At 41.2% G+C, this 24,233-nt stretch overlaps 1 protein-coding gene and 1 long non-coding RNA gene across 7 annotated transcripts in view; one reads left to right on the forward strand and one right to left on the reverse strand.

Moving 5' to 3' along the window:
- Nucleotides 1-18,194, forward strand: part of RAI14 (retinoic acid induced 14) — a 147,605-nt gene extending 129,411 nt beyond the window's left edge. For 2 of the 6 annotated variants that reach the window (XM_060146943.1, XM_060146949.1), the window contains 10 exons: nt 814-992; nt 1,252-1,280; nt 2,501-2,587; nt 3,509-3,595; nt 6,002-6,059; nt 8,940-9,058; nt 9,721-11,256; nt 12,457-12,585; nt 15,488-15,553; nt 16,338-18,194. In XM_060146943.1, coding sequence (XP_060002926.1) covers nt 814-992; nt 1,252-1,280; nt 2,501-2,587; nt 3,509-3,595; nt 6,002-6,059; nt 8,940-9,058; nt 9,721-11,256; nt 12,457-12,585; nt 15,488-15,553; nt 16,338-16,415 — 2,368 coding nt within the window. In that variant the 3' untranslated portion in view covers nt 16,416-18,194. The remainder of the gene's footprint in view (nt 1-813; nt 993-1,251; nt 1,281-2,500; nt 2,588-3,508; nt 3,596-6,001; nt 6,060-8,939; nt 9,059-9,720; nt 11,257-12,456; nt 12,586-15,487; nt 15,554-16,337) is intronic. The other 4 variants (XM_060146944.1, XM_060146945.1, XM_060146946.1 and 1 more) reach the window with 4 other exon arrangements.
- LOC132518849 (uncharacterized) overlaps nt 5,807-24,233 on the reverse strand; it is a 20,078-nt gene continuing 1,651 nt past the window's right edge. Inside the window, exons 2-3 of the long non-coding RNA XR_009539986.1 lie at nt 8,779-8,846; nt 5,807-6,017 (exon numbers count right to left, since the gene is read on the reverse strand). This is a non-coding gene — a long non-coding RNA (uncharacterized LOC132518849). The remainder of the gene's footprint in view (nt 6,018-8,778; nt 8,847-24,233) is intronic.

Here is a 24,233-nt window from a genome sequence, read left to right on the forward strand (position 1 = left end):
TGGATAATTAAGAATTTGTTTTGGGCTTCCCTGGTGGCGCAGTGGTTGAGAATCTGCCTGCTAATGCAGGGGACAGGGGTTCAAGCCCTGGTCTGGGAGGATCCCACATGCCACGGAGCAACTAGGCCCGTGAGCCACAACTACTGAGCCTGCGCGTCTGTGCTCCGCAACAACAGAGGCCGCGATAGTGAGAGGCCCGTGCACCGCGATGAAGAGTGGCCCCCGCTTGCCACAACTAGAGAAAGCCCTCGCACAGAAACAAAGACCCAACACAGCAAAAATAAATAAATAAATTAATTAATAAACTAAAAAAAAAAAAAAGAAGAATCTGTTTTGACTTAAAAAATATTTTCCCCAGACCTCTGGGAGCATCATTGCTGACTGTGTCTGTGATGAGATTATTAAATGCTAAAATGAATAGGCCGTTTCCTTTGCCTTTTCATGCAAAATAAAAGTAAACATATTGGTTGTTTTTTAAAAACAGTCTTAATAATGTTATAGGTTGTTTAAAAAACTTGATTTGTAAAAAAGGCAAGGTTTGTGCCAATCGTATTAAATTCCATCATATTTAGAAGATTATGTCTATGTTATTTGACCTAATATTTAATGTTCTGATTTAATCTGAAGTTTTATAAAACAGCAACCCAATTTTATTTTGATAGCATTCCACTTTGAATTTCCTAGAAAATTAAGTGTAGTACAGGTTTAACTGCACTTAGTCTTCTTTCCTCTGTTTTTAAGACAAATGAAATGATTTCCTAGCAACAAGTTTTCACATTTTGTGTACTAATTTTTTGTCTCCTCATTCTTTAGAACTGCTCTCATGCTGGCTTGTGAGATTGGCAGCTCTAACATTGTGGAAGCCTTAATTAAAAAGGGGGCAGACCTAAACCTTGTAGATTCTCTTGGACACAATGCCTTACATTATTCCAAACTCTCAGAAAATGCAGGAATTCAAAGCCTTCTATTATCAAAAATCTCTCAGGATGCTGGTATGTGAAAGAAAATAGCCAGTGTTGTTTTAAATTTATCCACTCCATTTTCCCCAAAGGTTAAAGGAATTTGTGCAATATATTTTATTATTCTTTTAAATATATTTCTGGAGAAAAATAGTGTTGAATATTGTGTATGTTGTGTGTATGGGTATGTGTGAGTGTGTGGCTGTGTGTTTATATACTCCGCCACCCAAAGTGGATATGAGTAATTATGGTTCTTATAGGTTTTTTTTTCCCCCTCACTTTTCTTCTATAGATTTAAAGACACCAACAAAACCAAAGCAGGTATTTATCTTTGGGGATGGAGATTCTTTTTCATCATTGCCTGTGGGAGTTTGAACATGTTCTAATTAAACCACTCTGTGGTCCATTAGGAAAGTGATAAAGACTATGCTGAAACTACTTAAGGAGTAAAATATCTTTGGAATAAATGATTCATTGTAAGGTGGTAAATATTTTCTTAATGATTTACCCTATTTCCAAAGCATGTAACTTTAAACTTGCTACTTATATATTCATCTTTTTCTGAAATATACTAATATTTCCTACTGGTGTGAAAAGGTTTGATGTGATTTTAACTCTGAGAACAACAGTATTTTAACTACTTGTAATATCACAGGAATTACAGAACTCTGTCCATAGCCATGTTAGTTAATGAAAGTAAGAGATTTAGCATTTTCTTTTATTTTAATTAGAGCTTTTCTAAAATGTCATTCATTTTACACAGATAGAAATTGAGAAGTTTACCCTGTTACTTTGGAGTTTTTCCTAAAAACATAGTCACCTCTGTTTATTAATGAGATATATATTTGGCTGTTTTATTTATTTATACATCAAGGTTCTTGAAAAAATTATCATAATCAGCAAATACTTGATAATGAATTTATTTTGTACCAATTGTGTTATATTTATCCATAACCTTCAGAGCTGAGGTTCTCCCTTTTTCCCCATGTTTATGGTCATTCCTTGGTATCTGCAGGGAATAACAAAATCTGCAGAAGCTCAATTCCCTTATATAAAATAGTGTGATACAGTTGGCTCTCTGTATCTGGAATTCTGGGATATGCAGATGGTTGAATCTGGATGTGAAAACTGTGGATATGGAGGGTCAACTGTATACTCTTTAAGAAAAGGACTGGAAGTAATGAAAAGGTCGGGGAAATACCACTGCTTTGCATTAAGATGGAAGCTAGACTATGAATGTATTCTGGGTTCTAAGTTGTGGTAAACAACCCCTTATTCTCTACTTTCCCGGTTCTCCATACCAACTTAATCTGGTTTTGTCTTGTGTTTTTTATTTTCTTGCTTTAAAGCATGGGCTGCTAGAAGAAAACTTGGAGCATGCATATTACTTATTTTTATGTTGGTAGCAGATTTCAGATCTGGATAAAGTAAGAAATGCATGAACTGTTGAGGTTTTTCTCATTTGTTTGATGAAGCTATTTACTCAGACTTTACTAACCTAACTAACCCACCTCCATTCTTTGGACTGTGACAACTTTCAGCATGATCAAGTCTCTAAAATAAGCTCAGAGAGAAGTGGAACTCCAAAAAAACGCAAAGCTCCACCACCTCCTATCAGTCCTACCCAGGTAAAAATAAAAGAAAACCAACAATGAACAAACATATAACAACAAAGCCATAATTTTGTCATTTTGTGTTTAGGCCAAAAAGAACTGTTTTAAAATTGACCCTTAAATGCTTATTTGAAATTTTCTGTAGTGGTTTTAAATTACAAGTAGTGGTATGAAGAATTTTGATTATTAGTATGGAAATAATGTTGATTCTTATTTCAAAACTGAAGAATTGAACCATATCTTTTTTAAAAACCTCAAAATTCTTAAAATCCAAGACAGGAACTTTTTCCTCGAGATAATGAGCTCACTGTACTTTCAGAGCTCGTATTAACAGCTCTAGTAAAGTGGGGGAGAATGTGTAGCTGGTGAGGCGCTAGTTGAAAATGAATTTTAGTTGGTTTATTAAACGTTGTTACAATACATTTGCCTTTCCTGTTACACTTAAGGTTGACTAATATTAAAAAACAGCTTTCATTTCTGAGCTTATGGTGATTACTGAATAGAGGAGGAAGCTTGAATATCTATGAAATGGTAAATAAAAACAGGCCAGGGTTTGTTATTAAAAGAATCATAGGCCATAAAAAGAATAATCCATATCAAATATTTGAGCAGAATATCTCATCCAGTAAGTAATGTTAAATACATTAGCATATTCATTAACAATATTCTCAATCTGCAATAGAAGTTTTATAAATTTTTAACGTTAATTCTAGTGAATATAGGAGTGAAGTTCCGTAGTTAATTCTACTGGGCAAACTTTCAAAAAGTATTTGAGGTAGCTGAATTACACTGAAAATATGTTACCCTTGAATTAATTGAAACTAAGGATAATTATTGTTAGATTTATTTGCATTGGTTAAATAGGCTAATTCTTTGGCACTGTAGAAGACTTTGAAAAAGGACTCTTTATTGATGGTTTTCACTTTGTTTCTTTAGTTGAGTGATGTGTCTTCCTCAAGATCAATAACTTCAACACCACTTTCAGGAAAGGAATCAGTATTTTTTGCTGAACCACCCTTCAAGGTATTTCCTTTCTGTGTCCAACTTATTATTGAATTTTAAGGTACATAATAGATTTAATTTAAGTTACACAACACTGGGCGAAACAGAATATATTTCTCAGTCATTGGTTCAAACCTTTTCATCATAAAGCACCCTTTGATTATTTTTCCTAGCATGGGCTCCATACAAAAAGAGTAGCATGAATCAATTATATTTGTTAGCTAATATTTAATTTTCTTCATTTAAAAAGGACAAAGATAAGACTTTAAGATCACCAGTCATCTTACCAAATTGAGTTGCTGTAATACTAATCAAAAAGAAAGAAATGGTTATTCTCTGATATCTTACTAAGAAGTAATTATATATTATTATTTTTAATTTATTTTTTTAATTGTATATTTTTAATTAAACTTTTTACTGACTATAAAAGTAATATGTATTTATTTTAGAATTTTAGAAAATCCATTAGGTCTTATTCTACCTGATTCTCTAGACTTGTGGTTGGAAAGTATTTTAAGGAACGGGAGGGTATTTCAATTTAATATCTGCTTACCTAACAATCACTAGGAAATTGTACTTGGAAAGAAAGTAAAATCTATAATTGTTAAAATGAAATTTCAATGGCATAATTGTTTATTCTTTTCTCCCTTCTAAGAATTACTAAAAATGAATTTTCTTTTAACTTGGATGCACATTGATGTGGAAAAGATTCTGTCAACCTATCACTTCCCTTGCTTTAACTAGATTTTATTAAAATACAAGGCAAGGAAAGCAAGTTATGCTCTTATAATTACCACCCTAGTATCTTCTAATATGATTGTGGCTCAAAGGAGGCAATGCGTTCCAAAGAATAATATCACAAATTATGTTTTTCAGAAATAGAGTGTAAAAAGACTTTTATTTCTTTAAAAAAAATCACAAAGAGATAAAAAGGACACAATTTAGAATAGCTAAAGTTTAAAAAGATTAAAAATACAAATTGTTGGTGATGACGTGGAAGAGTTAGAACTCTCATACTCTGTTGGTTGGATGTCAAATGGTACAACTACTTTGGAAAACCATTTGACAGCTTCTTGAAAAGTTCAACATACCTAACATATGATCTAGCCATTCACTCATAGACGTTAACCCAAGAAAAATGAAAATATATGTCTCAAAAAATCATATACACAAATGTTTATAGCATCTTCATTCAAATATCCCCAAACTAGAAAAGATCCAAATGTCCTCCAACAAATGAATGGATAAAGATAATGAGATACATACATATAATGAAATATTACTCAGCCATAAAAGAGAATGAAGTGCTGGCCAAGCAGCATGATGGATGCATCTGAAAACCATCAGGATGCATCTGAAAACCATGCATCTGAAAACCTCTGACATTCCATTGATAGGAATTCTAGAAAATGCAAAAAGGAGAGTAGTGGTTGCCTGGGAATGGCAGGGATTGGCTGTGATGAGGAAACTTTTAGAGGTAATGGGAATATTCTGAATCTCGATTATAGTGGTGGTTCCTTGGGTGTGTATCTGTCAAAACTCCTCAGATTGTAAGCTTCCAATGGATGTAGTTTACTGTACCTTAATAGAGTTGAAAAATAAGCATTTATTTTTTTAAGTGAAAATACAGCTTTTTTTATGATAAGCACTTGCCAAAAATGAGCCACTTCATTTTTAGCATTTGAGCCTTTAAGAAGTCTCTTTGCTGAACAGTTCTCTCTTTTATCATGGTCTGCGGCTTATCTAGATAAAACATGGCAATTTCTGGCAAGTGACTGTATTTTGTTTTGGAATGAGAATCTGGCTTTGAAGGTAAAGAATTTTTCCAATATGTTAATGGACAGATATTCAGGGATACGGGTTTAGAGGAAATCTTGATGGGATTGTCAATCCACAGCCATAAGAATTTTTATTCCCTTATAAAATTACCTTTATTTCCTGTGACAGGTCTCATTTACTATCATTTCCATTAAAAATAATTAATAATAATATATTAATAGTTAATTTATGAAATGATAAAGCTGAAAAGTGCTTCTAATGTATTTTAATGTATTACCCAGATAAGTGAAACTTCTATTTGACTCTGTTATGAAAGTAGTATTCACCATCTCAAGCTTTAAGCACGTAGCCCACTAAATTAGCTATTATTTAATTTTATTATAATCTTCAAAGATATTTGTAATATACTTACTGAAATTTCTGAAAAATATTTTGAGACTATACCCTCTGGAACCTCTAAGTAAAAATTGCACCTCAGGAGATAACTGTCACTTTTATTGTATTTTAAAATATCTTCTTTCCTGGAGATTATCTGTTTTTCTAGTAGGATAGCACCAACTTGTATAAACTCAAGGAGGAAAATTTGCTTGATTCTTTTGTAGAGTGTTCCATTCAGGAATATTCTTTTAAGTCATTTTTGTGTTCCAGCAGGCTGAGATCAGTTCTATACGGGAAAACAAAGACAGACTAAGTGACAGTACTACGGGTAAGATGAAGGGGCATTTTTGTTCCCTTGACCGATCTCTATTTCATGTTCCTCTAAGAGAGCAAAGGGCAAGCAGGGGTACCCTGTCTGGGGAAGTTGGAGAACCCAGGGTGCCACCCTAAGGCTGCCAACGGTGCACAGCCCGGTGTTCTCTACTTCAGGGGGCTTTCACCTAGATTAAGGAGTCCCTGAGCTTGGGTGTGAAATATATCTCTGTTTTCATCCGTTCCTAATTTAGCATTAGCACTTCCTTCAATTATGAAGATAGGCAATAAGCCCCAGTGGTATTAGCAGATCACTGATTCTGACACCAAGAAAATTCACAGATAATATCATATCCCCTCACTGTTATTACAGATACCTTGAAAGATCATTTACAGTATCTCTGCTAGAAATTATGGCCGTTATTAGACCTGCTTCCAGATCTTGTTGTTTGGTGTGTTACAAAGGTCGCCAATTACTGTAACCTGTACATTCTATTTTTTTTAAACATCTTTATTGGAGCATAATTGCTTTACAATGGTGTGTTAGTTTCTGCTGTATAACAAAGTGAATCAGCTATACAGATACATATATCCCCATATCCCCTCCCTCTTGCGTCTCCCTCCCACCCTCCCTATCCCACCCCTCTAGGTGGTCACAGAGCACGGAGCTGATCTCCCTGTGCTATGCGGCTGCTTCCCACTAGCTATCTACTTTACATTTGGTAGTGTGTATATGTCAGTGCCACTCTCTCTCTCCATCCCAGCTTATTTTATGCATCTTAAAACATCGTTTTGAGATGAGGTCCATAGGCTGTACGCTGCCAGCTAGCGGCCCTCCTCACAACTGGGCAGCAGGTTATTTCTTGAAGGGAGAGCCAACTGAGCACCTCCACGGCCGCCACAATCTAACTTTTCTACTTCTGACTTTTAAAAGACACATACAAAGAGTGTTAATGAAATCACACACTATCATATTGTCTTCACCAAGACACGGTTTAATTCATTGTATCGAGTCCATCCTGTTGCTTTATCCTCTAAGAATGTAGGACGGTATATGCAGAATCAATTTGAAATGTACAGCAGATTACTTCAAAGGCCCCTTTTTGCTCCAGCATTCAGTTTCTTAGTCTGGTATGTATTTCATATGTGTTTGGAGCCCTTAACTTACAGAACTGAGAAATATTAAGAAATATTCCTGGCAGAGAACAATGTTAATATAACTGAACAGTTGTTACACTGTATACTTTAAAAGCCATCCATCATGGCTTAGAAGTAATTTTTGTTGCTTAGAATTACCCTCATGCTCCCTCCCAACCCCCTGGTTCATTCCAAGCTGACCAGACTCTTTGTCAAGAACACTCATAAAGCTGTGGTTTAGACACCAGACATGATTAGTAAGCATTTCTATGAAGAAATGTCATTTTGTATCCTTCCAAATTAAGATTAAAGTTTTCGGGCTTCCCTGGTGGCGCAGTGGTTGAGAGTTCCCCTGCCGATGCAGGGGACACGGGTTCGTGCCCCGGTCCGGGAAGATCCCGCATGCCGCGGAGCAGCTGGGCCCATGAGCCATGGCCGCTGAGCCTGTGCGTCCGGAGCCTGTGCTCCGCAACGGGAGAGGTCACAACATTGACAGGCCCGCGTACCACAAAAAAAAAAAAAAAAAAAAAGATTAAAATTTTCATCCTTGCATTAAATGGCTTGAGAAAATTTTTAAGTAACAGTAGAAATTTGGATCAGTGCTATTCAGAGTGTGGTCTCTAAACTGTTGCCAATCTAAAATAACTAAGGAGTTTAGAGCAGAAAGTCATCCAGCCAAGCACACTGTTTTGCCCACCTGACAATTTTGTTTCCATAGGAAGACTTTCTGGATGAAGGAAGCAGTACATTGAGTGACATTCTGGAGGACGTTTCTTGTCTTGTCTCAATGAGAACTTTGAGTAGCACAGCTTTAAAGGTTATTTCAGCACAATAATCAGTAGAATCTCAAATACTTCTGGTTTACCAACAGTGTTTACTGTGGGATTCAGAGAAGGCTGTTTCATGGTGGGTGGTCAGAGAATATTTTAAGGAAGAGGCAGAGTTTGCCATGGGTCTTGAAGGATGCCTAAGAGTTATCTAGCCAAAGAGATGCTACAAGGGCAGTCGTATGGATGAAGAATTAAAGAAGCAGCCTTGTGTTGAGAATATAGAGGATGTGATAGAAGCGCTGAATCTGATGAAAATGGGATACTAGAGAAAAACATCAGGAGTTATAAACCTGAAAAAAAGTAGATTGGAGCCAGATCCTATTGGCCTTAATCCAGATGAAGGAATTTGGAGGCTATTTTTAGAGGGAGAGCAATTAAAGCACTTGAACCAAAGGAATGACCCTATCAAAGTATGTTTTAGGAAGATTAGTCTGACAGTGTTGTTGGTACAGGCTACATTTTCACTAGAGGAGAGAGAGAGAGATTTGTTAGGAAGCCATTTGTAGAGTTACCAAGTATGGTGATGAAGTTTGAACTAGAGTGATGGATGTGGGAATAAGAAGTGAACCAGATTCCAGAGATCTATCTGAAAGGATTCACAGAATGGGATGTATTAGGCATGGGAGGAACAAAAAACAACCAAGGTGTGGCACTTGATTAAGTGAACGGAAAATGTGTGACCGAATCCATCAGTTTTCAGATGTGCTTATTTGTATCCAGGCACCTAGTGTATGTGTTAGGGGAACGCCAGTAAGGAAACCCCAGTACCTGAGAATTGCTATTCATCTATCCAGCTGCAGGGGGCTTTCAGTCATAGTCTGGACCAGGAAGAAGAACTGGATTGGGTAGAAAGTGAGTTTGTAAGAGGTCAGAGAAATAACAGTTTAATTTTTAAAATATTATTTTAAATTGCCTGTCTCTTTTCCAAGGCGCTGATAGCTTATTGGATATAAGTTCTGAAGCTGACCAACAAGATCTTCTGGTCCTACTGCAGGCAAAAGTTGCTTCTCTTACCTTACACAATAAGGAATTACAAGATAAATTACAGGTAGGTAAATAGATTGCCAACACAGTCTGTTCTGTAGGGTTCAAGCTATTGGGTTTTTCAGGGTTAGTCAGGTGATATTTTGTTTTAGACATTGACCTTAGTTTCTTCTTTTTAAAATTCGCCTTAAGCATTTTATAGTTTCAAATTATTTGTTTCTTGAGAGAGTTTATTCATTAACTATTTTTGCAAATTGGTAAATTATATATGATTATATACATAGTATGATATATATGACAATATATATACATATATGTGCACACACATATATATGATTAGTCAGTTATTCACTTAGTAAAGTTGATCACTTAGCAGATTTAAGAACTTGATAAGAAGTAGCTGTACTGACCCCATTGTCCCTCTTGGCAACTACAATAATATGAGAAACAAAGGAAAAATTTGAGTCAGAGGCTCTTCAGCCAAAACAAATCTCACATTTTTAAAGTGGCACACATAATCTGTCCTGAGAGAGCACAGAAGAAGCTTAGAGTCATTAGTCCGACTCCCGCGTCCCGGACCGTATTTTTTCACAGGGCAAGAGGACGCGTGCAGAGCCATCCTGCTGCTCTCCCACGTGTGAGGTTTGGAATCACTCTCTCATTGCCGTTGCTTGCTCATCTAACCCCACCTTTGGTGCTATTTCATTCTTGCCTTTTTTTTTCCAGGCCAAAACACCCAGGGAGGCAGAAGCAGACCTGAGCTTTGACTTTTACCATTCTGCTGAAACTGACTTGGCCCCATCCCTGGGCAAACCTAGTGAAACCCCTCCTCCAGACTCCAGACCATCTCCATCTGTCTTAACACATTCCTTGAGTAAATCCACTATCGACAGCGATGTCAGAATCCAGCAACTACAGGAGATTCTACACGACTTGCAGAAGAAACTGGAGAGCTCTGAAGCAGAGAGGAGAGAGCTGCAGGCCGAGCTCCAGGCCAGAAGGACAGAGTCGGTGTGCTTAAACAACTCGGAGATTTCAGAGAACGGCTCCGACCTCAGCCAGAAGCTTAAGGAAACTCAGAGCAAGTACGAGGAAGCTATGAAAGAAGTCCTGAGCGTGCAGAAGCAGATGAAACTAGGCCTGGTCTCACCGGAAGGCGCGGATACTGACTCAGGCCTCCGTGAGCTGAGGATCACAGAGGAGGAAATAGACGTGCTAAAGCGGGATCTCCAGAACGCACTGGAAGAAAGTGAACGAAATAAAGAGAGAGTGAGAGAGATGGAGGAAAAGCTTGTAGAGAGGGAGAAAGGGGTGGTTATGAAGCCACCTGGGGAAGAGTACGAGGAAATGAAAAGCTCGTATTGCTCGGTGATTGAGAATATGAACAAGGAGAAGGCGTTTTTGTTTGAGAAATACCAAGAGGCCCAAGAAGAAATCATGAAATTAAAAGATACACTGAAAAATCAGATGACCCAGGAGGCGGGCGATGAAGCTGGGGACATGAAAGAGGCCATGAACAGGATGATAGATGAACTCAACAAGCAGGTGAGTGAGCTGTCCCAGCTGTACAAAGAGGCCCAGGCCGAGCTGGAGGATTACAGGAAGAGGAAATCTCTAGAAGACGTCACAGCTGAATATATCCATAAGGCAGAGCACGAGAAGCTGATGCAAGTGACCAGCGTATCCAGAGCAAAGGCTGAAGAGGCCCTGTGTGAAATGAAGTCGCAGTATTCCCAAGTGCTGAGTGAGCTGACCCAGCTCAAACAGCTGGTAGACGCACAGAAAGAGAACTCTATCTCCATGACGGAGCATCTGCAAGCGATAACCACGCTGCGGACCACTGCCAGAGAGATGGAGGAGAAGATAGGCAGTCTTAAAGAGCACCTTGCGAGCAAGGAAGGGGAGGTGGCAAAGCTGGAGAAACAACTCCTAGAGGAGAAGGCGGCCGTGACCGACGCGATGGTGCCCAGGTCTGCCTATGAGAAGCTCCAGTCGTCTTTGGAAAGCGAAGTGAGTGTGTTGGCCTCAAAATTAAAGGATTCCGTGAAAGAGAAAGAGAAGGCCCATTCAGAGGTTGCCCAGATTAGAAGTGAGGTCTCACAAATGAAAAGGGAAAGGGAAAACATTCAGACTCTCTTGAAATCCAAAGAGCAAGAAGTAAATGAACTTCTGCAAAAATGCCAGGACGCTCAGGAAGAGCTTGCAGAAATGAAGAGAGATTCTGAAAGCTCTTCAAAACTGGAAGAGGATAAAGACAAGAAGGTTGGTGAGACTGTACTGCTGTTGAATTTCGAGCTAGTATACGCTAGGACTTTCAACCTTCACTTACTGTGGTTAACATTTTTACCATTTGTAAGCACTGACCTATTGTGAATGGTCAGAGGCTCCACACATGCCTCCCTCTGTCCCCAAAGCCACGTTAAAAATAGTAGGGTGGACATTTATTAAAAAAAAAAAAAAAGACTCATCTTCTACTGCTTCCCTCATACCAAAGCATTTTCACATGTGTGGGACATGTTTTCCCTTTAAAAATTATTTTACAGAAGCCCTGTCAGGTGTCAGGGATCAGAAGTGAACCCACCAACTGAGAAGCGTTTGTGACCCATCTTGAACTTCTACTCTGTTGGAATCCAGACAGATTCCTCTGTCATATGAAAACCCAATTACTCCCAGACTTGATATTGCTTCCCTAAACCCCACGAGCTTTCCTCTGAGTCAGTATAAAAACCCTCCCCGGGCCCCATTTTCAAAGGTGTACAGGATAATAAGGCGGGAAGTGTGAGGGGCAGGCGATGTGAGATGGGCTGGGCGGGGAGGAAGGAGGAAAGTAAAGGGAAAAGCGGATGATGCTTCCGTGCCTGGATCTGCTCTGCATTCCCGGTCTCCTGGGTCAGATGTTCTGAATGGCATTCATGAGAGCATTTTTTATCTTTTATTCCTTCATTATAATGAATGTTTCAAAAAGAGCTCCTGAAGCCAAGAGACGGGGTGGAGGTGGGCGATTGTCTTCACTACGAGGCAAGATGCCCGGGATACCAGGGTTTCTAAAACTTATTCCTGACTGCCCACGTCAGCAATATGGAGCAAGACCTAGCTGTCTTCGAATAAGGAATACCTGAAACCCTGTTTCTGATTTATTTTTTCAATAAAAATAAATTCACCCTTTGAAGGGTGAACGAAGGAAATCCATGTCACAGCTTTTGTTACCTTTCCAGGCCCCAAAACACAGTCTCTCATTCGGGGGGCTCTTGTCTGCATGGAATGGCCTTAGAGGGCTTTGTTTGGTTTGCCTGATTTTATCTGATTTTATGTTTCATTTTATGGCTTTTCTTTTAAAAATAACAAAGGGGTTGCTGCAGTCCCAGAGGCCAGGAGAGGCTATGTTACAGGTTGAGAAATAGGTGGAGTCTTGCTTCTGCCGTCACGTTCTTGCCTACTGATAGAGCTTTCCTTTCTCGCCAGATAAACGAGATGTCGAAGGAAGTCGCCAAGTTGAAGGAGGCCCTGAACAGCCTCTCGCAGCTCTCCTACGCCACGAGCTCGTCCAAGAGGCAGAGCCAGCAGCTGGAGGCGCTGCAGCAGCAGCTGGCTGTGAGTGGACGTGCTTCTGCGGCCTGGCTGGGGGTGTGGGGAGACAGACGGCACACCAGGGGGAGCGGGGAGCCAGCGGGCAGACGCCCAGCCTGAAGGCGTGTTGCGCCTCAGTGAGCAGCTGACTACAGACTTCTGTGATGAAGGCCAGAGAGGGAGCGGATGGATTTCTCAGTCATTGCCTGCGGTGCGATGGGTAACATGTATCAGTGAGAAGGAAGGGAGGAGTCCACAGGACAGTGGGAGGAGGCCTCTTGTTTGCTCTTCCACTCGCTTTTTACCCTTTCTCCATTTTTCTGCCATGGTCGTCACTGTCTCTGGCAGCGGCGAGAGCTGTTTCTTATTAGGGGCCAGGATCTCTGGTAGTTGTATGTCTACATGTCTGAAGCTGCTTCTTGGCCTGTCTCCTGATTTCACCCAGGAAAGCCCTTTCATGTCTGTATTCGTTTCCGATGGCTATTGTAATACAGCGACACAAACTTGGTTTAAAACAACACGAACTTATTACTACAGTTCTCGAGATCCATATGTCCGAAGAAGCCAGTTTCACAAAAGTCAAGCCAAGGTGCCCGCAGGGCTGGTTCCTTCTCGAGGCTTTAGGGGAGAGTCCATTTCCTTGCCTCTTCCGGCTTCTAGAGTTTGCCTGAGTTCTTTGGCTCGTGGCCCCTTTCTCCATCCCCAGCGCATATCACTCCAGCCTCTGATTCCGTCCTCCCATCTCCTCCTTCCACCTTTGACCTTCTTGCCTCCCTCTTATAGGACCCTGGTGGTTACGTTTTAGATCCACCCAGATAATCAGGATAATCTTCCTTTCTATCTCAAGATCCTTAATCTGCAAGTCCCTTTGGCCTTATAGGTCACACTCCCAGGTTCTACGGATTAGGACGTGGGCATCTTTGGAGGGCTATTAGTCAGTCTATCACAATGTCTGTAAAGTTTTAGTCCTTGAGGGTATGTTACATTTTGCACGTGAAGGTTAGTCTATCCTGGACTGTCTCTAGCTTCCATTTACAAACAGGACCTGGATTTTGTGATTTCTTCAGTACAGACTCAATACTGGTGAATGCAGGTTTCTACAGTCCTTACTCCGGCTGGCCACAAAGTACAAAACCAGCTTTTCTTGTGTCGCCAGCTCTACTAGAGCAGTGGAGGAGTAGTCAGGGAAGGAGAAGTTGCTCTTGACTGTGTTTGGCAGGTCATTTTTCTGATCAAGTGATTATCACAGACTTGTAGATAAAGTACTAATGATTTATACAGTCCTTCTTAGTTATTCAATATGCATTTAATGAGCTTTTATGTATCAGTAATATACAAGGTGCTGATGATATAAAAATGAATAAGACACAGTCCCTGCCTTCAGTGTAGTAAGCGTCCATTGATAGGTGCCCAACGTGCTGTGGGCATAGAGAGGCAATGTGCTCACCCAATCTGGGTGAGTCTCTGAAGGCTTCCTGCAGGAGGCGATGGTTGTGCTGAATCTCAAAGAGATGAGTAGGAGGCAGCAGGGACTGGGATGTGGCATTTAGATGGCCCATGGTAGCCATGGCAACCACAGTTCCAGTGGAGGGGTGGAGTATGGATGGCCAAGGCTGGCTGCTGGAGAAGTGACTAAGGAGCTAGGCGTCTGCCGGGGCTGAAGAGTCACAGCAGGAGGCAGGGGAAGCCTAAAGCAGGTTTGCTGCAAAGATGGGAGATGGTGGTGAGGGAGTGGGATGCTTTCAACTGAGATCTCAGAGGCAATGACTGAAGCAGGGCTCTGACCATGAGAGCGGGTGGCTGGAAGGAGGGACAGGTCATGAAGCTGAGGTCGAGGGACTGAGAGGCCAGGGTGGTGGGTGGCTCATCCACGTGGATACTGAAGTCAGCCAAGTGATGACAGAAGCAGAACCGGAACGGAAGACAGTGATCAGAAGACAAAGCTATAAATGATGGAGTGGAGGCAACCAAGAGGTGGGAGGAAACTGCACAGAGAGGGCTACCAAGCGTACCTTCTACTGGCAGGAACTTCAAAGACTGAGGTTTCAAAGGGTTTCCTTGAATAGGAAGGACGCCTCACATCTGACACTGTTGGGGAGGAGGTGAAACTGGCTACTGATAGACTTCAGTAGATTTTTAAAGTGATCCATATGTGATAGTCTAAATTTCCATCATGACGTAGACAGAAAGGCCTCTTCTTAGACGAGTTAAGAGCTGAGTTGAGATCCTTGAAATACTCACTAGCAGGAATTGGAATTACAGCTCAACAAGGAGAAATAAAATCATTAACAGCTGTGCTGAGGGACCATTTGAGGTTGGTGCCGTCACCCTGTTTACCTCCTTGGTACGCTGACAGCTAAATCATTGAATTCCCCAGGGATTATACACCACTTGGCTATATAGAAGGTGATCGATAACTCTCTTTAAAAGAATAATTTTTTAAATTAATAAATATTTGGTCATTGTATACGATAGAAAAGTTGGAAGATACAGAAAACTCTGGAAAAGCTACTATAAATTAAAACTGCCTATGATCCAACCACTCAGAGACAATAACTTTTTGCATTTGACAAAGTAGATAGTTCCTTGCACTGTTTACTTTGTGCGACTATATCTGTATTCTTTGCCTGAGTATGTATATATATTTTTAAACAAATTCGGGATTATCATATCTACTTTTTACATGAATTTTCTTCTAGGGTTGACATACCAAGATGTGAAACAGGTAGTTTTTTTCCCTAAGGATATTGACAAGCATTCCAAACTACACAATCCTCTGAGTCCACAGCAATTCTGAAAGCTTCCTATGCTGGTTGGTGGAAGGAATCACTAGGGTAGCGTTTGGCCGCAGCTTTCTCCTAGTTTTTTTGCTTTTTTTTTAAAGGTCTCCTAAGCTCTTGAACAATGTCAAATTGTCTCTTTCTAGGAGTGCAAGAAACAACACCAGGAAGTGATATCAGTTTACAGAATGCACCTTCTGTACGCTGTGCAGGTATGGTGTCTGGGGATCCTAGAGAGATACCACAGCAGGTCTTGCCCAAACGCCTATCATGAAACTAGTAGAGCAGATGAGAATTTGAGAAGACAGCTCTTCATTGGAAAGCTTTTTAGAACACCTTCTGCTTTGCTTTGGATTTTGTGTTGGGAGCTTGAAGGAGGGTGTGGGGGCAGCTGCCCATCAGGAGGAGGGGTCTAGGTGTTATTTTCCGGGTTTGATGATATTCTCAGAGCTATCCGTACCGTCTCACTACTGCAACTGTTGGCGCTTTGGCTGGCTGGGCTCACATTCGCTACTGAGATGCCAGAAACCCTTTGTTGAGGAGTCTGGTAGGAGACCCAGCCCCCTCATCCTCCGGAGGAAAAAGAGCAGGGTCGTGTCTTTGACTCAGCTCCTCCTAGAAATGTGGGAATGGGTAGGGCCAACATTTCCTTGAAGATCGGGGAGGGTGGGAGGGCAGTGGGAAGCCAAGGGCTCATCCCAGCCAGCCATCTCACTCCCCAGGTGAGGCAGTGCCAGGATTTAGTTTCTGAGTGTTGTTTTCTTTTGTTTTGGTTTACACCTTTTTGATGTTATTTTTCTAACAAGTGCTTTAGCTTTTCAGTGTTCAGCCCCCCCTCTACCTCTGTTGTTTTCTGCATTTTGAAGTTCCTGTGGGGCAACAGCCTCTGCCTTTTATTCACCTCCTTCCTCGCTCCCCCATGGTCCTGCGTGATTTGTGTCCAAGTCATGATATCGTAGGTTATTCTAATGAGTGTCTTTTGTTGGAATTTCCTAGGGCCAGATGGATGAAGATGTCCAAAAAGTACTGAAGCAAATCCTCACCATGTGTAAGAACCAGTCCCAGAAGAAGTAAAGTGGATTCCTTGGCAGGACACTGGCCCCTTGTTGTCCACCTTATGTTAGATCCGGAGTTGCTGGCAACCACTGCCATTGTTCTCATTCGTGGTATCACTGTGACCCTTGTAATAGAGCTTCTTCCCTTTCCAGAGGCTTCTTTCTGAGGATGGGTCCCAGGAGAAGACTGTCCTCCTCAGAACCGCTTAGAAACTTCGAAGCAGCAGAGGCGAAAGATGCTGTCATCCCTTCTGATTCCAGAGCTGGGATCGTCCACGCTGGTGGCAGGCATCCTCCTTGGTACCTGCCCAGCTGAGGGACTTCATCACTGAGTGACACATCGATGCTCCATGCAGCCGTGCTTCTGTTCCTACACTCAGGCTGTGCCGTTCAGCACAGCAGTGTTCTTTTTGCCTTTGGTTTCCTATCCCCCAAACATGACTTAATTTCTAACCAAATTAGTATGGCACTAGTTATGAGCTGCATGCTTTAGACCCTTTATCGTGATATCTTGTGGATTTAAAAATGCTAATTCCATCTTTTTCTTCCCCATCTGCCTTATATTTCTCACCACCCCGCTTATCAATCTTATAGTTTGATGAGCACTGTTAACTTAGATATGAAGTTTTAAAACAAAAGCAAATTGCCCTTAAAAGTTCTTTTTAAGTAAACCGCTGACATATTGCAAATTTTCTATGCAAACTTGCCTCCTGCTGTTTCTTATGCACGAAGCTCAGGAAATCCAAACATTTGTGTTCAACGAGGGATAGTAAATTGCGTGTTTACAGCCAAAAGAAATGCCTCATCATTTTTAACCTCAATTTTTTAAAAGTGTTTTTTTTCCTCTACAATATTTTTATTGGCTCTTAAAGATGTTTTCATATCTAAATCCCTAAGTAAGTGAAATTTACATTAGACTGTATCAGCAAAATATTTTTTAGGTAATCATGTTTAAGACTTTAAAAAGTATATAACTTTTTCCTCCGGGTTTTCAGCTATAGCAGGAGGTGGTTCTGTATTCCAAACTCAAAATGAGCCACCACCAACACCCCTAGACTTCCTGCCATCGTGTTCTCAGAACTGTAGCACGTCTCTGAATATAGTAAATCCTCTTACCCACTGAATATTTCTGAATGCCCCAACTCTACCAGCACCTGTAAATTATCTCTAGAAGGGCTGTTAGTACCAACGAGTTTTTCAACTTTGAAGCAAAAAATCCTGGTAAACATTATGGTGCCTAGCTGAGGTCTTGGGAGAAAACATTCCTGTTCACTTTACTTTCAGGTTAACTTGCTTGCAGCTTCCCTTACAGCCTTGATCTTATTGAGAGATGTAAACTGAATTACGGAAATCTCTAAAGTATAGAACTGAAAGCATAGGCCGGCTCCGACAGGGCCGCCTGGGCTCAGAGGCCACTTGGTAGCACTGTGTTGGATGAGGACCAACGACAGCGAAGCAACACCGGCTTTCGAGCCTGGTGTTACCTTTCTTAAGTTGTTTATAGTTCGGCAATTTCGAACACCCTCCAAAGAAAACTGTGAAAGGACTTTCTGTCACAGCACTTAAGAAAACACAAAACCATCCCCCTCCCAGCTCCACACAGAAATGCTGCAGAGTGTAAAACTTGAGACATTTTGTAGGACGCCTGACAAAAAGTGTAGCCTTTTATCTTGTTTCAGGATGCATATTTATTACAAGTACTCTGGTTAAATATTGAAAAGTTACATGCTGTAGTTTAGCATTTTGCCTTTGTAATTTACAGAAAGTGTTGCAGAAAATAAACTTTTGTTTCATTTTGCATCTCTGTTGTTGATTTGGGGCACCTTCGCAGGCATGCCTGTACAGCTTCTGAAGTTCAGCTAACTAGCGTTTCGGGGCAAAGGTTTTTATACCGTGTTGTGCTCCACCGGTGGCCGTTGTCCGCAGTCTCTCACACAGTGTGTCATATCATTTCGTCCCCTAGCTCCTGGGGTCACCTTGAACTCTACCCCAAGCAACACCCACTTTTGGGCACTTGCATCACAGTTCTTTCATTTAAAATTGCCTCTCAGTTGATCTGTAGTCTTTTTTTTTTTTTAACTATTTAAAAGCTTCCGTTACATTTTTTTCCTCTTTTTTTCTTTGTTTTTTTGAAAAAGTAATACATACACGTGGTTTTTCTTACATTATCCTATCACATTACAAGGTTAATTCATTCCTGAAAAAAACTCCTGTAGGGTGAATTCTTCCAGGTTGAAAGCATAATTAAAACACCAGATGACAAATGAAATGGGTGCAATTATTTAAATAGCTAACATGGTCCTTCATAACACAGCATAACGAGGCCATCTCCCTTCATTAAGGCCATTTCCCTTGCTAACAATACGATTCTACTGCCTCGCTCTCAGCTCCTGTTGCCAAGGCATACCGTACATACTCAACTGAACCCTTCCTCAAGCCCCACCTCTGGGAAGAAAAAGGACAAAAGATATCAATGAAAATAATGCAAATAGTGTCTGAGGTTATTACTATTTTAAATTATCGAGTGTGCACCCTGAAAGGAGAACTCACCTCAAGGGAGGCCAACCATTCAACTCAGAAGATGATTTCTTTCTTTTTTTTTTTTTTTTGCCACGCCTCCCAGCATGCGGGATCTTAATTCCCACACCAGGGATCGAACCTGCGTCCCCTGCAGTGGAAGTGTGGAGTCTTAACCACTGGGCCACCAGGGAAGTCCCAGAAGATGATTTCTTGGTGACACTCAAATGAGCACTTAACCTAGATAAATCCAAACCAGACTTCTTAAATGAAAAGAACTGCCTCATATGCCGAAGGCAGGGTCTGAAAAGAAACTGTCATCCTGCAGCAGTGGTTATATATCACGGGATATAATTGTAGGATAAATGAGATAAACTGAAAATAAATCTCTCCTCCTGATTCTTAGTTTACCACCCCAGAAGCAACAGCTGTTAAGTTTCTTGAATGACCTAACACATTCTATGTCTGTATGTACATGTAGGCATGTATTTTATTTTCCCCTTTAAATATAGAAATTTTTGGACCATACTTTTTCCACTTAAAACATCCTGGAGATTGTTCTTTGTCAGCACACACATCCTTTTTAACTGCTGCATAATGTTTCATAGTACGTGCTTTTTTTTTTTTAAACTAACTCCTCATTGATGGGCAATTAATCTGCTTCCAGTATTTTACAGTCCTAAAAGTGATGTGATGACTATGCTATGTATGCATATGTGCGAGGACCATTTGGATAATTTTCAAATTGCCCATTTTCACACTAGCTTCCATCATGTGATACAGGAATGCAGAGGATAAAAGTAGAATAGCATATGGGTCATCACAGTGAGTGGGCAAGAATGGCCTTTTTCTTCACATTGGTTACAGAAGAGTCATCAACTTGTTTTTCTTACATACACTTTCAGACTGACTCCAAAGCCTTTAATAATTAAACCCACCAATCTTCTTAAGATAAACACATGATATGCCACGTGGGGAAAATGCTCCCAGAACATGTCGATGCACAACCTTTTGCCATGTGGCCTCACTGTGGAATGCTGGGTGCTGACAGCAGTAGAAACACCATCCAGCAAAGACGGGGGTGATGCAAGGTTTAAAAGGCAGACTGCAAGGCAAAGAGTGAGCTGGAAAAAGTAACAGAGGCATTCACAGGAGCAATTTCTGTTCACCTGTTCAGGGCAGAGAACTGTCCAGCATTCGGGGAGTGTGTGGCATATCTGTGAAAGAAAGGACAAAAGCTCAACTACAACGGTCGCCATAATTGGGTCATAGGACCTGGTTGAGGGAGCAATCAAAGTGGGTTCCAGGAGATGGAAAGGCTCCCTTGAGGAGTAAATCCCCAAGAGGTGGAGGCGAGTAGAAGAGAAGGAAAGAGACATTTCTGTACGTTCAGTATAAACCAAGCCCTAAAAATGGGAAGAAACAATATTTCAGGAACGGCGACTGGATGTACCAGATTATTAGTGGAGGATGTGGAGGGGGGAGAGCCAAATAACGTAAGCTTTTAATAAAGGAGGGGGGTAGTGAGAGTTACCTATCTGTCACCTTCAGATGTTTTTAAACCTATACTTTTATTTATTTTTCAAAAAAATCCTTGAGGAAATGTTATTGAGATCAATACTTCAGTTTCAAAATCACAGTAAAAATGGAGAGTTTGTTGTTCCAGTTTTGAATTTTTCAAATTTTAGTAACATTTTTAAACAAAACTTGAAAAGAGTTTACACTGAACACTCATGTGCTCATCACCTAGAGTCAAGCATTAACATTTTACTAGACTTGCCTTGTATGCATGTCTATCCACTTATCTCTCCCAATTTCCATCCATTAGTCTGTTTCTTTTTGAGACATTTTAAAATAAGTACAGAACATCCACACAGGCTACCCTGAAAATTTCAGTATACATATCATTAACTAGGTTTTAGTATTTGTTTGAAATTCTTTCTAGGTAAAATTTACATAACAGTGAAATGCATAAATATTAAGTGTACCATCTGATAAGTTTGGACAAGTAAATATGCCTGGGCAACAAACCCTCCTATCAAGGTATAGAACGTTACCATTAGCCCAGAACATCCTCTCATCCTCCTTCCTTAAAATTAGCAAAGCCTGAAGGTATATGGGACAAAATCCAGGAGAAACAAGGTACACATTTCCAGGTGCCCTCTTCCAGTGGAGTTACATGGATATAGCTAATTGTCCCAGCAGTGATGTGTGACAACACTTCGGAAGTCTGGCCAGTCAGATTAGTCCACCCAAGCCTGGGTATCCAGGACTTTATTGGGGATCTATCAGGAAGGCTGAAATACCTGCATAACAATTTCAGCTATTCAGATTCCAGACCCCCCAGAGCAAAGACATGCATTCATCATACATCACATTTTAAGAATGAACTATTTAATCGGATTTGTACCACTTGGCCCAAAATGTCAAGCATACAAAAATGTTCTCAGAATATTCTAATGGATCAGAACTCATTTCCCAGGAGCCAGTCTGAGGCCATTCCTGAAGATAGGCATTTTTAATGAATATGCAGGTTTTGAGCAACCCAGACATGTAAATTAATCCTTTAAACCTATACATTTAAATCAAGTTAAACACTCTGGTAGGCAGAATAACACTCCCCCAAAGAGGCTCATGTCCTAATTCCCTGGAATTTAAATAGTTTATGTTATATGGCAAAAGGAGAATAAAGTTCGCACATAGAATTAAAGTTGTTATTCAGCTGACCTTAAAACAAGGAGATTACCCTGGGTTACCCTGGTAAGGCCTGATGTCATCAAAAGGGTCTTTTAAAGCAGGAGAAGGAGTCAGAGATTTAAAGATGCTACACTGCTGGCTCTGAAGATGGAAGAAGAGCCATGAACCAAGGAAGGCAGGTGGTTTCTAGAAGCTGGAAAAGGCAAGAAAACAATTCTCCCCGAGAGCCTCCAGAAAGAACCGGTCTTGCTGACACCTGATCTCTAGGCCAGTGATGGTCATTGCAGACTTCTGACCTCCAGGACGAGGAGATAATAAATTCTTGTTGTTTTAAGCTGCTAAGTTTGTGATGACTTGTTACAGCAGCAATAGGAACCCAATATACACAGAGAGGCCAGAATCTCTACTAATGGAGAGTTCCTGAAGATGACTCAGTTTCTTAAGTGTTATTGAAGACTAGTAATAAGCCAGGCACTGTGCTGAACGCTAAAGGCTCAGTGGTGGATATAAGTCTGCTCACAAGAACCTCACACCTGGTCAGACAGGGCCTGCCACCCAGCAGATATTCAGTATTCACTGGGTGGGTGGGCAGGTGGAGATTTAGATGGATGGATTGCCCATAAGGCCCTGCATGACCTCCTCTTCTGCTGACACACTCTCCTGTCTCTCTTTTCATTCTTTTTTTTTTTTAATTTTTATTTTATTTTATTTTATTTTTTGCGGTATGCGGGCCTCTCACTGTTGTGGCTCACAGTTGTGGAGCACAGGCTCCGGATGCGCAGGCTCAGCGGCCATGGCTCACGGGCCCAGCCCCTCCGCGGCATGTGGGATCTTCCCGGACCAGGGCATGAACCCGTGTCCCCTGCATCGGCAGGCGGACTCTCAACCACTGCGCCACCAGGGAAGCCCGACTCTCTTTTCATTCTTAATTGAAACTTTTTCTGTTCTTGAATCCATTAAATTTGCTCCTGCCTCAGGGCTTTTGCACTTGCTATTAACATCTTACAATGCTCTTCTCGACATTTGTGTCATTTGCTCCCTTATTCCCTTGTGGTCTCTGCTCAATGCTACCTTGTCAGAGAAGCCCTTCTTAACTACACTGTATAAGCCAGTATACCCCTCCCCACATCCACATCACTTTCCAGATCCCTTGCCTGACTTTATTTTTCTCCATATAATTTGTTACTTCCATGTCAGGTGGTTCATCCCTTTCCCAAAGCTGGACCCCTTAGCAGGGGCCTGAGACTGGCTGCAGGAAGAGGCGTTTTCCTAATTCACACAAAGTTGCTGCCTATTCCCTAAGCCACCTGCCTTCTTCTAACTTGCAGAGATGTCATATTGTTTACTAGCAGCCCTGGTAGAACAGAAGCTCTAGGAGAGTGAAATCTTTGTCGATTTGTTCGCTGTTGCTTTCCCTAATGCTTAGAAAGAACAGTGTCGGGCACATAGCAGGTATTCAATAGGTATTTTTCCTTGGATGGATGGACAGATGCATGGAAAAATTCAAAAGTAAATGGAGTGCCAAGAGACTTGTGAGTGTCACTATGAGACTCACAAGTGGATGGGATACCGTGAGAGCTCAGAAAGAAGGTATCTAACCCTGCCTTGAGAAGCTGGAAAATGTGTTTTAAGAAATTACACAGTCCAGGGACTTCCCTGGTGGTGCAGTGGTTAAGAATCGTCCTGCCAATGCAGGGGACACAGGTTCAAGCCCTGGTCCGGGAAGATCCCACATGCCGCAGAGCAACTAAGCCCACACGCCACAACTATTAAGCCTGCGCTCTAGAGCCCATGAGCCACAACTACTGAAGCCTGAGCGCCTAGAGCCCATGCTCCACAACAAGAGAAGCCACTGCAATGAGAAGCCCATGCACCACAAGGAAGAGTAGCCCTTGCTCACCACAAGTAGAGAAAGCCCGTGCATGGCAACGAAGACCCAACGTGGCCAAAAAAAAAAAAAAAAAAAAATCACACAACCCAAGAGAAAGTTTATTTGCATTTCCTTGTTCTTAGGTCTCACAGTCCTTGAGTTTGGAATCATTTGGAGCTAATCCCATTTGATTGGGGGTTGGAAGAGTCTAAAAGTACCCTACACACATGATTCCTCTGTGTGATTTCTGCAGTAGCAAAGCTTACGGTAATCAGGATCAAAGGAGAGTACGTGAACCCGCTGTAAAAGCACTATCCCCAGATTACTAGCATTCCATTCCAGAGTTAGCGAACAGAACTCAAGCACACTTACCATTGAAACAGGAGGGAAAGGAGCAGTATACAAATGCTAGATAATGAAGAAAGGGGGCAGCTGTTGGGACGTGATAAAGACTGGCTGGAACCAGCTGAAAACAAGGTGGCTTTGAGAACAGTCCAGTCACTGACCTTTAGCTCATTATACCTTCATTGTAATCCTAAAAGTCACTCTCCGTTATGCCATGACGTTTCCGAGGTAGACCATAAAATGCCAAATAGTGGGCAGTGATCTAATTCCTGGGAAATCCCCACCCTACCCCAAAATAGCGAGAATATTCCTCCCGCTCAGTAGCCTATGAAATTACTTAATCCATAAAAACCTAGGACCCCAGGCCCCAGAACCACTCTCACTTTCCAGGATGACCCCATGCCCTGG

This window comes from Lagenorhynchus albirostris, chromosome 3, assembly GCF_949774975.1.
Source record: "Lagenorhynchus albirostris chromosome 3, mLagAlb1.1, whole genome shotgun sequence".
In the NCBI taxonomy this organism is placed as follows: domain Eukaryota; kingdom Metazoa; phylum Chordata; class Mammalia; order Artiodactyla; family Delphinidae; genus Lagenorhynchus; species Lagenorhynchus albirostris.